Below are 19137 nucleotides of genomic sequence, written 5' to 3'. Positions count from 1 at the left end.
CTTCTTTAGTGCACAGATCTCTCTGTAGGATTTAAAATTATTTTTTAAAAAAAGTTCTAATATCTTTAGAAATATTTATTCTTAGTATCTTTAAGAATAATTCACTTTGACTGAAGTGAATTTGCCACACAGTTGCCTCATTTTTATCTCATGACAAAGGGTAAAGATTAAAAAAAAAATCTTACTACGCAAAATTAGAACTTGCAAAATGAGCATGATTTAAAATGTCTCTCACAAGATGTCCTAGCCATGCTAAAATTATCCTTCTTTTCCCCAGAATTTCAAGTTATCCAAGACATGATGCAAACACACCATCAAATAAAAAGCTGAGTTAAAGACTAAAAATCAAAAAGAAAATAAATCTACTGTTGTTCAGACATCTAATTTTGAGTGAAGATCAAATTTAATTATAACTCTTCTGTAGCACTTTGTGCTATTTATTGTTCTTCAAGTCACTGCATAAAGCTTTTGTGAAAAATACTTAAACTGAACATACAAATGAAAGACTGGTAAGTCCTTTTTAAAACACTACTGACCATTGTGTAATCTAAAAACATAGACATACACAGACAGAAGAAGCAAGAACCATTGTGGGCGGCACAACAATTGAACAAAGCTCGATATTCACTAGATTTGTTTTTGTAATCCTCTTCAGATTGCTTGAGATTGGCCTACAAAGTTGAGCTACACAGGGTAGAAGAGATAGGAAAAGATGACGCTAACAATAAAAGATACCATAGCCTCATTACCGTGCAAAACCAGGATAACAGCAGTAACTAAAATGAAAACAAGGCATGAAAAAACAATGATGAAGTTTATGATGTACTGGAGTTTATATGATGTACTAGAAAATTCAGTAAATTAGCAGGTCAAGTCCACAACATAAACATCTTTGAAGAACCCTATGCATACTAAGAACCCCCTCCTCACCACTGTTTATTATCAACTGCTTTCAGAAAAGAATGGTAAGGTCAAAGAAGATATGTTAGTAAGCAAAACAGCTGTATTCATTTCCAGGAACTATTGCCTGGTGGATGAACAAGGAAACAATTTCTCTTATACCCCTTCTACAAGTTCATAATCATTCGAAAGCATCATAAAGTTCTTAATCACAAGGCTACCTATTCTACACATAGTGATTTTTTTTTCCAGAAAGTGATTTTTCAAATGTCCAAAGTATCAGATAGACAATATTGAGTTACATCTGCTGACAATTACTACATGGTAAGATTACATGGCAACCAAATACAGCAAGAAAATAATTATAGTACTTCTGAAATGTGTTCATGATCTTTAATAGGATTTGTCCATGCAAGAAAAGGAAGAACATGAGTGAGTGCCAATTTAGTTCATACTATTCAACAGGATTAAACCTTTGCTACACTTAGTTGAGACTTGCAGGATCTGATGCGAAAACAAATAAAAAGGAGCACATGCAAACTTCCTTAAGAACAGAAAGGAATTCTTGTGCTATCTCCCTAAAAATACTGAATTACTAGTTAGGAGAGCAGCACATTTTTCCCCTTCAGACAAAATGAAACGGCCATGAGCAGGACACTTGTAGGATAAAGCCTCCCCACTATCACACCTGATACTCCTCTTCAGACTGTTGTTTCTTCTATGAATCTCAACTTTCCTATCATTTTTTCTGTTTTGCTGATTCCTGATTTTCCTAGTGGCAAAATCCTCCTTACCCTCAAAAAAATGAGAGATTTAAATGCTGCAAGCCAGAGATAGAGAATGAAGATAATCTTTCAGTCAGAAGGAAGATCTTCCATTCCTTTTAATATATATGGTCTTAATGCAAAATAAATGTAATAGCATCACAACAACAAAAAATGTGAAGAGTTGACTTTCTGATTTTGGTTGGAAGATGATCTTAAGTGCAATGGAAGAACCAGTTAGGGTAACACTGATGACCACCACTGTTCAACAGAAACTTCGGTATAGTTGACGAGATGAATATACTGTGGTGAAGAGATAAAAGAATGTCATTCAGATATTTTCAGACACTGTGGATGTGGCAGGGAGCTTACAACAGTCAGGTGACTATGTGAGATACAGATCTAATGCTTGCTTATACTAATGACCTCGACTGGAGGTGTAAGTCCTTGCAATAACTGCAAAACAGTATTTTGCAATGAGGTACTACCCTAAAGAGGAACTTTTACTTCTTTCATAGTCCTAAGTTGACAGGAGCAGCAGCCAAAAACTGAACATAGAAGTCCATCTGAAGAACCAAAACAAAGCAAGAAAATTTATGCAGTGAATACAGAGTATCCGCAGAGTCACCTCATCACAGAGATTGTCACCTTAAGCTCAAAGATAGATAATTAAAAAACAAAGACTTTCAGAAGAACAATGGAATATAAATTTAAATTCAGATTTTCCTCCCCCATCACTACTCCATGCACTGGAGAATTTTCTTGCACAGGGTTGAAATTCAAGGGTGCAACTGATAGATACAAGAATCATAATGTAGATAACAATGTAGAAGAGAGCCTGGATGTTTTAATGTCTCCCCTGGCTTTGTCTCAAATCAAGGAAAATGCAAGATCCAAAGTAGAAGTGAATCTACAGAAATGATATTTGCCGCACGTTACAAGGTTTAAACTTTACAGGCCTACATCACATGGATATTCCTGAAGGTTACACAGTTCCTAGATAGGCTGTCTCACAAAGAGGAGGAAGTATTTCAGTAATGCACCGCAAGGTGGGGTGGGCTGAGCTGTAGGCAAGATTTAAAAAAATACCAAACAGAACACAGAGAAGACTTACAAGGATATATAAAGCACCCTTGCACAATAATCAAAAGTTGCTTACCATTGCTTACAGGCAGCTTTCAGCAACGTAAGCAAAGAAGGAGTTGCAACTTCAGAACAAGAACCCAAATAATAATTCCCATATCCAGATCTAGTCTTCTGACATTCTCTAGAAAGGAAACCTTATGGTAATCGTCAACTACAGAGGGACTACAGAGGAACTCACTGGAAAATTATCATTTCTAGACTTGAGTTTGCTGCATCACTGCGAAGGCATATTCACAATTTACTGAAGGATCGTTGCTTACACAAAACGGGCTGTAGAAACACCTGAATAGTTTGGGTTATCCAAGGCCTGAAACTGGTTAGTTACCCTCTACTGTTACTTTAAAACTAACTTGAAAAAGAACGCACAAGAAAATTTCATTTACTACCATCTGCCATACAGTCTCTATTTATCTTCTTTTACATTCAGTTTTGTGTATCTGCTCTTGAAGACTATGACATCCTTTTGAAAAATATCTGAAACTTTTTTTTCCTCCAACAGGAATTTTCACATTTTCTTTTCACAAGTTTTAGCCTTCTTGCTTCAAGTCCAGAAAAAGTAAAATAGAAAATATCTGCAAGTTGCAGAATACTTTTAGAAATAATCTGGTTTTGAAGAAGTAAAATGAAAAATAAATGGACAGTATTTAAATTCTTTGTATACATTGCAACACTCCACTGTTTAAAGATAAATTCAGCAGCAGTACTATTCTTCCTTAGGGGAAAAAAAAAAAACAACAAAAACTTAAACCATCTGAAAACACAAAACACAAAAACTGAAACAATTTTGTCCACAATACCTTGAAGCACCATAATAATAATTCTTTTTTTTTTTTTTCTGACCTTCTGTTTTTGGAAGTAGGCACAAGACTTTTTAATATGAATTAATATGCTCTTAATATGAATTCAAGAGCAATTTTCAGAAGGGATACCTTTACTGTTACGCTTTCCTCACTTGCCCGGAGGCAAAAAGGCAAAAATATGCTGAAAAATCTGAAGAATCTTATAAGATATGTAAGTAGGTGTCAAAAACATCCTGCAAAGCAATAGATTATTTCTGCCTATACTGCATCATAAGTGAAACCCTATTAAATTGTAGGCTTAGCTGTTAAAATACAGTCTCCTGGTATAAAGTCGCACCATCTCAGCAGTGTGCAATACTCAGCACTGCAGGAGCGCTGTAATCTGGTGTCTTCAGTTTCTTCCACAGAGGTACTGTTAAACCACTCAATACGTTCTTAAGCAATTGAACTTAATATGTTTATTTAAAAATACTTTGTCAACACTGTTTTCAGGAACATGTAAGTTAGCTGAAACTATTTTTTCCACCCATGCATTATACTGTGGGTAAATCAGTTAGCCAATGTTTTCCTAACAGTATGCACATGAAGGTGATGTGACAACACTCTGTCAGAGGGATGTCATTACAACCATCCTTTCTGCTGAACGCTGACTTTCAAAAAAAATTAAAAAACAAAAATAAAGTAAGACAAACAAAAAACCCAAAAGAATCTAAGTGAGCTATGCTGCCATTTTTCTCCTATTATTAGTTTTTTCTAAATTGTAGTCTTTTTCCACTGATTAGTGTCGTAGTACATATTGATTTTGTTTTCTTTAGTAAATCGGGAATCTTATAATCCCTTTTCAGAGGACAGAAAGCATACAGTATCACTAAGAAGTCTGTCATTAGTATTTCAATAAAGAAATTCTTAGCATATAATTAGCTTGCCAGTTTAAGACTTATATTTTTGAATTTGCATTAAGAATATTTGAACATGTATCCTTAAAACATCAAAATTCAAGAAACCTACAGTTGCTGCTTTTTTGGGGTTTGGGGGAGGGGATTGTTAGGTTATTTTTTTTCCCCCCAGAAAATCTTGCATGCATAATGTTATCCCCTAGTAGCTTCTGTATGAAATTATGTTGTGCTGTCAGATGGGAGCCATAATGGCCTCATCCCTGCAGCAATCATTGTTAATATAAATCCCAAACATATTTCCATACCGTTCCAATTTGCTCCAAGATGCTATTTTCTGTCTTGTCAAAATGACTGGAGATCAAAGGACCAAGATTTATAAGCTCAAAACTGACAAAATCAGTATTCCAGGTATACGTGGCAAGAGAGAGTTGCTAAATCTCCTGAATCTTTTAAATTAAAAAATATTGCCCATTCTGATGAAACTGCTTACAATGACTACAAGTAAAGATGGTGGCCATTAAGTTTTATCGCAAGCACCTGAGGATCTGTTTGCATGCAATACAAAACGTTCCTTTATTCTCCTGAATTACTGACACTGGCAAATTAAAATGAAGTGGCTACATATGGCAGAAACAATCTTCACATTTACAAATATCCTGAAATATCACTAAATCATAAAAACGAAAGCTGTGGGTTATATATTATGAATGTTGCCTAATGCATTCCCGGCTCAGTTATTTGTAACAAATTTGTGTACAATGGACAAAATTGGCCATTTATTCTACAGCAGCAGCAGCTGGTTCTGGCACTGCGTATCATATCCAAAAATGAAGTTGCAAGTCAGGAAAGCATAATTAACCTTTAAAATGCTGGAAGGATAAAAATCAAATCAGCAACTTTCAGTAAAAATATCTATTAGAAAATAAATGCTCACTGAAGCATTTGGTATTCCCTTCATATTTCCTTTTTAAAATACCTTGTTAAAAGAGATTGTTTAACGTGGAAATCAAAACAGTCTAGAAGACATTGTACAGTAGGAGGCACAAACCTGCATCTGATTACTTTAACAGCTTGACTGATCCTGGATGTTATGGTAAATGAGGACAGCTGTTATATTACCTTTTCTGAAATCTCATTACGATAAAGAAAAAACCCACAAGGACCTTTCTCTGTACTAGGCTAAGATAAAGTATACAAAAATGGTTTATCACGTGCTCTTAATACTTTAATTATATTTTCCAAAGCAGGTGTAGTAGCCTACAGTCCATATATGCTAATTACCATATGCAATTATTAAACCAACATAAAACCCTCAATGATATGCAACAATTCAACTGAGAGGGCTTAAATATATTCCTAAATATCCCATATACATTCCCGCCTTATAATAACCTTTGAGATTAAAAAAAAAAATCTTTAGTGTGATATTAGAAATGCACTTCTTATTTTTAATGTTGATTCAGTTCATTTTGGCAGTATTTCACTGACGCAGACTAAGGCTATAGGTAATGGAACATTACTCACTATGATAGCCAGATTTCTTCTGCATGGCGGTTACAGGGCAATCTTTATGAGCCAGAAGAAGCTGTTTCAGCTGTGCCACTTCATTTCTCAGCAGGGTGACTTCATTCTAAAGGAGAAGAAAGTTATGTACTTTACCAGGCTCAAACTACACGCATTTTGAAAGTCAGTATTAAGTTTTATAGGATTTTCAGTTGATCATTTAAGGGTAAATAAAATATAAGAATTTTCCATTTGGTGTATGTATAGCAAAAATGTATGCATTTTTTTTTAATCTTACAATACTTCTTATCTGAAACTCGATTAACTTTACTTTATGATTTTCTTAAATTAGGAAACATTTCTATGGAAAATAAATGTTACTCAGTCTGCAGATGCAGAGTCTACATACATTCTCATTCACGTGATCCAGCTACTGTAAGACTCTCCTACAGAGTTTTACCAATTCTAACCAGAGTAAATCTACATTTAGCTACCTGCATTCAACAGATGCCACAAACAATGATACACTTATTTTTTTAAGAAGCCTACGCAGCTTTGATTTTGGCAACTACATTTGCACTTGGACTTTAAAAATCTCACGTAATGGAAAACAATTTAGAAAATGTCTGTTGATTTTCACATTTCTCCTTAACAATCATGTATAAACCAAGTATTGTATGTAGGAATAATTAAGCATGATGATAAAACCTGAAGTGTCAGTCTATACCGCTCAAGTGGAGCATAATCTAGGAGACAGCACTTGCAGAATCTAGTGACAGTGCTCGTTCCCAGGCTGTGCCTTTCCACTACCAGGTGACCTTGAGGAAGGTCATTTTTCTTCTTTGTGCTGCAATTTCCCCATTTGTAAGATGGAGGACAATGATACTTACCCCTTCTCTGTAAAAGAATTTGGTATCTATGAATGAGAAACAGTACATAACTACACTGACACTCCAAATTAAGAACAGTGTGGCATGGTGAGAGATTCATTTTCACTTAGAGCATTAGAAAAACCGGTAGGCATCTACAGACTCAGGTTATCTGCAATGCTTTATGAGCCTCGCATCCTGATATGCGATATCTTTTCAGGGGTGAGTTTATTTTAAATGTAAGTCCTTTCCACTCATACGAAATACTTGAAGTTATTTAAACCATACAAATCTGCGCACATAAGAAAAATATATATTACCATGAATTCATGTTTTATGCATTTGGAAGCGACTTAAAGAAAAGCAAACATAGGAAAATTAGATTACAAATAAAATTATGTGGAAAAAAAACCCATGCAAATGTCGATCTGTCCTTGTAAGCTAAGGTAGTCCAGTCAGAAGAGATGAATGAAAACTAAAAGGATTCTAAAATAATGAAAACATTTTCAAGAATAGAATTTATTTGGTTTACTTACACTAGGTAATATAATTTAAAAATACCGTAGCTAAAATATCAGATTTGTATGACGTAGCTTTTCTTCGTGCCCTCTCCCTCTAATTAGAAGACCAATTTTATATCTTCTTTAAAAAATTATTAAGGACTAATTTTCTGTTCAGTCATTTTACTGTGCCAAATATCCTTTGCAGGAATTTTAAAGCAAAAAGAAGAGCTGAAAGAGAAATTTGACTTCACTGACGTTTCTAGTAAGAGAACTGTGATTACAAAGAAAAAGGTTGTAATGAAAAAAAGAAAAAAAAAACGCATCACCTACAAAAGCTCTACCATCAGGAATTTTATGTCCTGAAATCCTGGGCTGTTAAGAGAGCACTCTACTCGTGCCTCCAGCTTTCAGATCTCTTAGTTCACCACATTATTTACTGAGGATCCACATGTCTGGATGCCAACCAGGCAGTTGCACAAAACTGATACAGAAAAGTGCTGATGCAGTTTTGAGATACTTCTTGATAATGTACAGAAACAGCAATGTCCAAGAACATGAATCATACTTCTGTTAGTTTAAAGGAACACTGGCAAAATAAATGATCAAATCAGGAAAAAGCATTCAGAAAGTTTCTACCTTCATTTCCCCCATTTAAAGAAGAATTTTATGCACAAACAGCATATATAAAAATGAAGCAGCTGTTTACCAGTGTAAATAAATCTAGTATTCATGAAAAACAGTTGAAAAGGCAGTGCCTTGCTAAAAGGAATATAGAAAAGCAAACACCTTATTTTAAACAGATTTGGAAGGAAAAAAAAAAGCATTCCTATACTAAATTAAAAACTTGAGGCACACTCCCTGAAAACATAGCTAGCACTGTTAGTAACATCAACACTGTGCCAATAGCATCATATTCCACTTACAAACCATTCCTGAAAGCAGAAAAGAATAAGTCCCAGACACACTTAGTATGTGGAACGTGAAGGAGAGACTAATCAATAGCTGCCATTTACATGCAACTAGTAAGAGCCACTTTGGACCAATAATAGAAGTGGGTTATTAGAATCAGCTTCTATATACCTTGCAGTTTTCTTATCATGCATCTGACAATATGACATCCTTCCAGCTCTTTCAAAATATGTTAACAGGTGGCCTTTATGGAAAATAGGCTAATAAGAAGAAACACACAGAACAAACAATTCAACAGTTGGCACGAAGAAAGACTGAAACTTTTTGCACACAGAAGATGAACAGCCCTCTTCATTTATTAAGTCAAGAGCAGGTATCAGCGTTTCTTTAAACAAGCATGAAATATATTTTACATTCTACCTAGAAGAATTCTTATGTTCACACATTTAAAAAGCATGCTAACGTGGGAAAGCAGGATTCTGGGGGAAAGCACATCTATTTCCACCTGTACTCCATTTTTCAAAAGATATCACAGTATATTGCACTGTGTACAATATGTTCTTCTGCATCTGCCTATTTTCCCTGCATTCAAAACACACGTGTAATAATGGGACCAGATTAACCCTTATTAAGCCGGGTGCTGGGCAACATTTGTGAAGTATATTTACCAGGCCTTTTACCAGAGGCAAACAGATGTGGCAGTTATGGGGATAATGGACTGGGCATTTATTTTTCATACAGCCTTCCTAAAGCAGCTCCTGTGTAGCAGTAGCACAAACCACCAACTGCTGATAAGCGATGTCTCCTAAAGCCCAGAAAGACCTCCTAAGGAAGACAGACCATGCTTCTACTAACAGAAGTAACACAAACTCACTAATTCTTTGTCCTCTGAAGTTTTTACAGTGATAGGGATCAAATATGGAACATGCTACAGACTTTAGCATCAGACACTGCAATACCAGTGAGCAGCCACTGGACACACGTGGCCAACAGCTCCTTAAAAACATGTTACGTAGCATACGATATTCAGGACAGGCACAGAGGCAACAGAAAAAGGTTTAACAATTCTCAGATCATTAAATGAATCAACATATGAGTAGAAAACACAAAAAAGAAAACAAATATATTTCAAAAAGTTGGAAGCATGAAATAACGCATGTAGCCCATAGTATAGATTGATAAAGGCCAATCTAATACATGTTATTGACATGACTTGACTGAAATCTTCATTTCAGTAAAAAAAAAAAAGCTTGAATAAATTACTTTCTCATACACAAATTCAACTAAGGAAGCAGAAAACTGTGGAACAAAAGATATGTATCAACCAACTATAGCTCTTCAAATCTGTATCTAATGCTAGAGAGCTCCCAGTTTTAAAAACATGGACATTAGAATCTTTGACACAAATATAACACGAGCACTACTGTGTTGAAAGAAGTTGAAAGTGTTATGCAAAGCACTGCAGTGGAATTTCTAGTCATTTTGGTATTAATTTTGTAATTATAACATCTCAGCAGGTCATTTAGATATTAAGCAAGCACTACTAAAACCTATCACTCAGTTCATAAAGCTGTACTAAGGCAAAACTCCAAAAGTAGCAAGTTTACTATTAAATATAATGTAAGTAACCATTTCTGCCCACTACGCTGATCAGCTGTGTTAGATTATTAGGTAAAACATAACTATGGAAATTCAGGATGGACGAATGCTTTCACATAATAGTTTATTTCTCTGACATTCAATACTCTTCAAGTCATTTTGTTCTTCACAGTTAACAGTTTTGCTTTTGGCAAATTAAGGAATTCCTTTTTCTTGAGTTATTACAGAATTATTGCTTGGAAATCTGGAAATGTTTTGGTTTCCAGATATGTAAACAAATAAGTAAAAACCACAATCAAGATTTAGATGCAACTATAGGTCTAAGCGATGCACACAAATAAATACAATATTTTACATGGGCATCCACAGTTATTCTAACAGTTCAGGAGACATTAAGATCACTGACAAAGTCCCAGGACGAAACGTGTTTTAGCATTTGCCATAAAACAAAGTGTAAACCTTGATCTCCTTTCTGACTTCAGATTCTATTCTCACTCTTAATTTTATTTGTAACAAGAAGTACATCATGCTACAAACATCAATTCAGAAAAATTGCAACTGTTAAAGAAGAGAAAACCTGTGGCCTTCTCAATGAGACAAAGCTTTTTAATTTTTTTTCCTTGGACCATTACTGCTGCTACGGGGCACTTCTTCAATAGAGCATTAGCTTTCTTCCATATTATTATCAGGTGGTGTATTTGCATACCTTTATATGGATGTGTTATTTTTTATTAAAATATCTGCAAACAAGTCTGATTCTACATTTTATCTATTATAGGATGTTTGAATATGCACAGAACGAAACCAGGACTGCTCTCTCTCTAATAAGCAAAAGACTACTACATTATTGTGTAACTGTACAACACTAATGTTGCTGTTACAGCAGCAGCTACAGTAAATAAGGTGTGTGTGTGTATATATATATATATATATATATATATATATGTAACTGTACAATGACTTTCATTATTGGTTTCAAACCCACTGTGACAATTTGTTACAAACAAATGATGATACGGTATTTTCACAGTTTTCAATTATAAAAATGGATGTGCACAAGTTAAAGGTCGTTCATCTTACCAAAAACTATTTTCATTAAGACAACTGAAATACAGCCAATTGTTTTTGTTGTTTTTCTTCCTGCAAGAAAAATATACTATGCCTTCACTTGTTTCTTAGATTCTTTAACCTATAGTGCTACATGTCATTTTGCAATTCATGGATTTACCATGAGGGCTATGACTACATTAAAGTTGAGTCCTCAGACTGTGAACAGGTATGAGAAGATTATGTATTTGCAAGTAAGTTAAGTAATGCCATGATGTCAGCTAGTGATTCTAGAACACAATTAATAATTTCACATTATGTGCTTAGCTCTGAATTTCTTGAATTTTACAGTCTGATGCTGAAAATGTTTAAAGACGACTAGATATATTTTTTATTTTTAGGAAAAATTTCTTTAAGGTTGGACAAACACTGGAACAGGCTCCCTAGTGAGGTGACTGGTGCTCCATGCCTGTCAATGTTCAAGAAGCATTTGGATAATGCCCTCAATAACGTGCTTTGGTCTCATTTGGACTCAGTGATCTCTGAAGGTCCCTTCTAAATGCACTCTTCTATTCTAGTCAGGAAACTGAAGGTGGCCAATACTTTTTAATGTTGATTACAAGATAAAACATGCTCTACTATTCTGTTGGTTGAGCTGGGACATCTTTATCAATAGCACCAAATGAGGGTTTTAATAGGAAAAATCTGTGAATTTGACTCGCTGAACAACTCTAAGGAAATAAGATAAACTTTAAAATATCAAAATACTTTTCATTACATTTTCTAAACAAATACTTTACTTAGGAAACAACATCAAGCTTTCCTTTCCATAATTCTTAAAATGATGCTTTTAGACTTTTTATTTTGAAACAATACTTCCTGCCAATTCTTGGGTGCTGTGGTAAAAGATTGAGAAAGTGTATTTTAGCAGTAGTAGCAATTTAAACAAAAGGGTCACGGATTGCTTAAGGGGGAAAAATGCGTCAACGTGACAACTTTCCAATGAAACCTCTGATGGTGTGGAGAAATAACTGGTAATATATATTAGACTACCCTCTCACAGTATACAACTCTCCCTCTAAGAGTTATGCACACTAGGAGGGCAGCGTGGTGAAATTTGCACTGATGCTGCCTGTGCTGTACCTGTTCTGTGGACAAAAGAGGCCTTCAGTTTCCAGTGATGTCAATCTGGCACCTTTCACGAGCACTACATTCACTTTAAAGGAAAAAACAGTGAAGTTAAAAAGAACCAAAGGAAATAAAAGAAATGTTTTTTAAATAACTCAGACTGTGATAGAAATCGATAAGTCCAAGGCATTTTTTAAGGTAAGGCTATTAAGCCTTTACTCCAACATATCAAGTCACTTAGTACCACTGTCTGAAAGTTATTTAAAATGGAACAAAGGACAAATGGGAATGATCCTCAGTTCACACATCTTAATCAGAACACTCTCTTATATTCTTACTTTGCTGGAATATGCAATTCAATACTGGATTTTCTGACCTGAGACATCATTTAAAAGTAGTTCACATTTCCGATTTCATGCAAAGTTTAAAGTTCCATTGATGCAGAATCACTGTCCAAGAGTGATTTAATCATTTTTACTCAAAATAAGAAGTATACCTGTAACTGGCCATTTAGCGAGCTCAGGTCCTCAGCCTTTTTCTCCAATGACTGTACCCAGACTTTCCGTTTCTGCCGGCACCTGGAAGCAGCAGCTCGGTTTCGCTCGAGAAACTTTCTTCTTTTTTCATCAGGATCTTCATTAGCAGCTCTTCTCCGCCGACCACCTGTATTTGGTGTTTGTTGTGTAGGCTGAGCTGGTGATGCCTGAAATCAGCAAGAAGTATTAAAGAAGTTATCAGTGTAATAATCTTAAGTTTTTAAGAGCACTAGGAAACAACCCAAAAACATACCAAAGTCTTACAGTAAATTTTGCATTTATCTCACTGGCTCTCTATTCAGGGACAGTGACTGTTTCCACTGTCACCTATAAATATTTTCTTAAGAAACTACTTTTCTGACAGGTTTCTTAGAAGCAGAATGGCAATTGTCCAGGATTCAGCTTAGGAAACACCTCTTCCAGCAGCGCTTCTAGTCTGACTTGGAGCTTTTGTCCCTTAGTTTCCTGTTTTCACCTGCCACCCCACAGGAAAAGACTACCACTTCTAAGCTCACTAACCTCCTTTCAGTGCTCAGAAAGACACAGTACTGAAACTCTTCTTGTGGAAGCCCAAAAAGGATCCTTAAAGCAATTAACACAAGTGTTATCCTTGATGCAGTTAAAAAGTTCAGAAGAGTGCTTATGATGTGAAATACAGTAGACAGATGTAATATAAATGCAAAATAAAGTAAGCTGTTCTTTTTGATTATATAAAAACCAGTGGTATAATTTTCAGTTACTACAAAAATTCCTGTTAGCGCACTCCAGAAATCAGGAGTTAGTTTTAAACCTAAACAGACAGATAACATCTATTTTGAAATTATCATCTTGAATAATGCATTTTAGAAAGAGCATCATTATAAACACTTCATTACTGCACAAATATTGATATCACAGCAAAATACATACAGTACCAACATAGCAATACAGCAAAGTTACATATAATCATCTAGAAAAAGCAGTCTGCTGCATAACTATATGTATGTATATATACATATAAAAGATGTTGCCAGCATTGCACCAGGGCAGTCAATTTCTCCATCAAACCTCTAGCTCTGAGAGTATTCCACAGTACTTGTTAAGCTCTGCTTTACAAAAATCAACAGTAAAGAAACAAGTTTTTATGTTAACAAGGAGCAGGGCAGGAATTGCATTTCCACTTTGTTGTCATACCGGTGTTTCAGTTGTTGAAGTTGCAGGTTGCTGTAGTGATTGTGGTCGCGGCTCATCTGACTGAGTCCTAACCAACCCACTCGGATGTCCCTTGGCAGTATCTCCATTTGTTACCTGAGGGTGCTGCTGGGTCAAGGCTGCTTTCAGTCTCTGAAAGAAAATAAAATTTCTTTTTCCCCTCAGCATAATGGCAATATTGTAACATAATTACATAATCATAGGATAACTTGAGGACTTATGAATGATTTATATTAGTTACTTCCACTCCACTTGGCAAACAGGAACTCCATCTCTATCACTACTGGATTTTTTGCTTGTTTTTCACAGGCTTTCAACAGCAATCTAGACGTGTATCTACTTGCAATCATAACTTCTTGCAGTCATCATAACAACATCTCAGAAAGGACTGCAAGCTGCATGGAGAAATACACAAAAAATCTCCCTGCTGATGAACAGTTTCCATGAAGAGATGACTTGAAAGCATGAAGAAATAGTTGTTGAAACTGGTATTGTATTGCCCTTGCAGTGACATATGCAGAACCAGGAATACTGGCACAGTACTCAGCTGCAATACTTAGATCTGAAGCTGGCTCATACATTTCCATTTTGAGTCCTTATTTTAAATGTTGACAATTTCATAACAGTAACAATTTTCTATCACATTCCTTATGCCAAGCACATTTGTGTATAACATTAACACCATTTAATTATTATCTTTTTAATTAATTCTTGTATCAAGGTGGTTTAGAATATGAAGTAAATATCAATAAAGTACTAGTTATTAAAAAAATGTCTTAAAAATGCTGGAACTAGGCTGCATTTGGTCAGTCCAAAAAAGAAAAGAATTTTGCACCCATGCATCATGCAGACAGATACTCCATATCAGCTATCATACAGTATCCAATGCCTCTCAGGATTAAGCCATTGGAATATAGTGATAGCTCTCTTCTTCCTTAATAGGATTTCCTTCCTCTTGTGTTACATTTAAGCAACAGATTGCAGATCCACCTTTGCCAAAACTGCTAAAAATCTTTGTGATATGGCAAATTGACCCTCTAAATAGTTGATTGTTGCCTCTAACCACAAACAGCAGACATCCTGTTTGAAGACTATACAGAGAACTGAGAAGGATGAGAAGGTCCTAACATTCCTTTGCTGGCTTCCTATTAGAGAAGCTTCAGTCAGTGACTTCTGTTTACCAACGCAGTGAGCTTCTTTAGTAGTCTCTTCGACAGAAACTGCTCTATATGGAGTCTGATAGCACACATCACCCTACTCAAATTCCAAATGCACTTGTCAAAAACAAGAATGTAAGAGATCCCCTACAGCTCTGTATACTTTTATACATTATTCCATCAGATAAATAGTTGGCTTCTAACAGCCTAGCTCTGGCTCATAATCCACGAACTGGAATCATTAAGTGGAACCTTTCAAGCACTTCCATCTTTTTAAGAATACAGGATGTTCTACACTAGCAAAACATGAGTTAAATGATTCAAAAGCTTTACACTACAGAATAACAGTTGCACACAAATTCCCCATGCATTGTGGGAGCTTCAAATTATAAACAATCTGACTTTTGAACTATTAATTAAAGAGTATGAACAACAAACAGAGCCAACCTACAGAAATACAGAGACAGTAAGTTTTGGGTTGGTTTAATTTATTGTGGTAAAATTACTGAGATGTCAGTTTGTCTACAGATCTGCCAAAACTTTCTTAATGTTGGTTGGTAGTTAACATACATTGGAAAAGGGAACAGATAGACATTGTGTGTGTAACTCACAATGACACGGGCTTTAGGGCAGGGTTTTTAAAGATAACACGCCCAGAACTCTTACTATGTATACTAAGATTTCCAGTACTCTGGAAATCCTAAGTTCTTTACAGTAGTAAAGCAAACTGACAACTTGTACCTTCCTAATTCACCTTGGCTACCAAAAAAACTCAGCGCCCATGCCTCCAGTTAAACAAGAATAGAATGGCCCCAGTACTTTCTAACTGAAACAAACTCCATGATCTAATTTTAAAAATTAAAACATTGATTTGATGATCTTCTTCATCAAGCCACTATATCAGGATACTGAGAGCCCCATCCATCCTGGCCTTGCACATCTCCAGAGATGGTGCATTCACAGCTTCGCTGGGCAATCTGTTCCAGGTGTTACCATCTATTAATAATTATTCAACCACAACATAGTAACTTACCATACAAAGGCATTCTCCTCTTCCACTGTGATTAGATTTCATCCATCTCAACTGTCTGGATATGTAAGTTCAACAACAACAAGCTAAATTCTAATGTTTAAGGCAGTGTAGCATAAACACTTAAATGGTATGTGGATGGGCAGTGTGCCTGTTCAATTCTGTTAGTGGTTGTATGAGCAGACTTTGATGTAAGCATCCACCACAACAAAACAAAACAGAACAAAAAACACCAAAAAAACCTCTGTGAGCTGTTGAAAATGCTTTGTAGCATTTGCACAAAGCCAGCTATTCAAATAAGTTTCACTTAGCATATCCGCTTCTCTAGTGAAGGACTGGCTAAGGTCAGAAAATGTGGGAGATTAAATAAAAGTAATTAGTGTTTGAGTGCGTTTCGACTTTTGTTGATTGTTTTTTGCGGTTTTTCTCACATAAAGCAAATAACTTATTATTGTCCAGGTTCATATTTTAACTCCTCATTTCTGTGTTACAGACATATTTACACAGTTAAACTAAAAGCTAATGCTATTACGTTTGTATGTTGCCCGTTTAATTTGAAAATGGCAAAAGTAAAGTAAATGCCAAAGTACTACTTATAAAACATAAGCATAGGGATATACAAATAAAGGAGAGCTTTCTATATTGTAATGCTAACATTCAAATATTATTGTTTTGTATGTTTGTAAGTAAATATATTTCTTTCGAAAATTACATTGTTAAATCAAATTAGAAGCTTTTGGGAAAAGAAATGCAAAATCATTGGCTTTAGCTTTATATCACAGTTTCAAAGTTGAAATAATAGTTATTATTAAAACTATCAAAAAAGTGAGAAATAATGTGAAAAGTATTATTACACATTCTCCAAGGATATTCAATTTAAGCATTTCATTTCTCAGAAGGTAATGCTGGAACAAACTACTGTGTGGATGTTGTACTACTTGTGAATAGTAAGACATCAAACATTATGGGAATCTTGGCAATCTCAGTTTGAAAAATCCAGTATATTGAAACAAATATTAGCATAAACATACATCAAGCATTAGTGTGTGAGGAAAGTTGATAAAAAACTGGGTTTAACATTTTTTGCTTACTAGGGGCAACTTAGAAGTGGTATTTTCAAATAGCTGAATAGCTTTTAAAGTCTTGATTAGCAAGGTTTTATTGTTCATGTACATCTTTGAAAACAAATCCTCACTGCATTTGTCAAAATTTGGTAGGACTACAACATTCCATCAAGAGCTCACGGAAACAAGATAATATTCTCCAGAAACAATTCATGAAAAACTCAGATTCATATTTCATATCTGCCACAAAAGCTCATCAGAGTAATAACCCTCCTTCTCCTGGGTGTTATCCTACCATCTGCTGCTCTATTACTTATCTTTATTTTGCAACTAATTAACAGCATAATCTTCTAAATTCAGCAAGTTAATTATCATTATTGTGGTCTTTGCAGCATCATCAGTCCTTATGAAGACTTGTCTCTCCACCCCCAGAGAACATATGAAAATGAAGTAGGTTGTGAGAGGGTCTGTTTCTTTAGAGTAGGCTCATTAGGTGTTTGCTGATTAGCTCGGCATGCAGAGAGACAGGTCAGAAGAATTCTGCTGAACACAGGGTCCCATACCGGGCTCAAGCAAGTTAATGCAGGCTTCTGAACATTTGCCATGCTGCCCTGTCAATTCTCAGTAGAAACCTCCTGCAGAAAGCCCACTGGCTGCCCACTGTGCGCCAGGCATTTCTCCGTTTGTGACAAAAGATTTTACATGTGGAGGGGAGGAGGCAGGGGAATCATTCAGTGAAAAAGTTAGAACAACTTTTCTTTCACTGAGAAATTTCTATAACCCACGCAGAAGTGTATGAACATTAGGTTTGCAGCCACAATCCATACACTAAGGAAAAAGGGATGCATTACAACTAGGAACAGCTCACGGCTCAGATTTTCTCTCTGAAAACATACAGTTTCAGATCTTTTCACAAACAGATCAGAAGCAACTATGCAGTACTTAGTATTATGAATTCTTATCATAGAATGGTCTGTGTTGGGAGGAACCTTTAAACACCATCTTGTTAACATCCAAGCACTCTTCACCAGAGAAGCTTCTTTGTTTTTGTAACAGCTATTACATCTAATTCTAACATTTCCTAAAATAGTACAAGACTAATCTCTACATTTTATTTTACTAAACTCTGTAGCATTTAGTCTGCTCTGCACAACTAATATGAAATCATGCCATAGAAGTGGACGATTCATTTTCAGCACACTGCAGAAATGTAAAACCCATTTTCATTCCTACTGTCATTCCCGGTACATTTACAAAGATACACTCAAAAGAATACCAGAAGACAAAAGATTGTGCTTGAATGAAATCTCTAGTCATATTTCCATCAACTCTGCAAGCAACAAGAGTTACAGGTTCCAACCATATTCAAACTGCAGTAACAGTGCCCATTACAAGTAAGCATGAATGGAACACATATTTGCTACAGTAGCTTAACGGTGTACAATGAAATAAAAATGGAATCCAACTGCACACAATTATCCTCCCTAGCACTGAAACACATATGGCATTGTATATGTAACATTGTATAGGTTCCAGTAATGAAGCAGACATGCAAGATTGCACTTAACACGTTCTTCCTCCACTAAATTTTAGCTGTTTGAGTTGAGAACAGTATGCAACAAGGTCACCAACTGTAAGGATGTGGATTGTTACATAGACAATACAATATTTTTGTCTCGTGGCTTTTATCTTATCTGCTTTGCAGTTGTATTACTTGCAGTTGGTTGATTTTTTTTCTGTCTGCTATTACACTCAATGAACCTGTTTCCATATGCAGCTGTTCTTCCACAGAATTTGTGTGATTATTTAACGTCCAGCAACTTTAACAGAGAGAACAGTGTTCTCAAAGTCATGACTCTCAATAACTCTCTTCACACGAAAAATCAAAACTATCATTCTGAAGGACTCTGATATCAGATTGAAAACTTTTTGATCAAATCAGGTTATTGTGCACTAAGCTGGGACACCATAATACAATGAAGAAGAGCCCACTTGAAACTGACTTCAAAAAGCTGTTCATTTTTGGGCTGGAGTGGGGGAGTTACTCAACATCTATATTAGGTCTCTTAAGGGTTATAAACTCCCGGACAGCTGA

The 19137-nt window shown here is 35.5% G+C and overlaps 1 protein-coding gene across 7 annotated transcripts in view; it reads right to left on the bottom strand.

Annotated features, from left to right (window-relative positions):
• ATF2 (activating transcription factor 2) overlaps nt 1-19137 on the bottom strand; it is a 50982-nt gene that overhangs the window by 3164 nt on the left and 28681 nt on the right. For all 7 annotated transcript variants that reach the window (XM_085228631.1, XM_085228624.1, XM_085228629.1 and 4 more), the window contains 3 exons: nt 13774-13923; nt 12561-12767; nt 6031-6136 (listed from right to left, as the gene is read on the bottom strand). In XM_085228631.1, coding sequence (XP_085084757.1) covers nt 6031-6136; nt 12561-12767; nt 13774-13923 — 463 coding nt within the window. The remainder of the gene's footprint in view (nt 1-6030; nt 6137-12560; nt 12768-13773; nt 13924-19137) is intronic.

This window comes from Meleagris gallopavo, chromosome 7 (assembly GCF_905368555.1).
Source record: "Meleagris gallopavo chromosome 7, MGAL_WU_HG_1.1, whole genome shotgun sequence".
In the NCBI taxonomy this organism is placed as follows: domain Eukaryota; kingdom Metazoa; phylum Chordata; class Aves; order Galliformes; family Phasianidae; genus Meleagris; species Meleagris gallopavo.
This window is presented reverse-complemented; position numbering and strand designations above follow the sequence as displayed.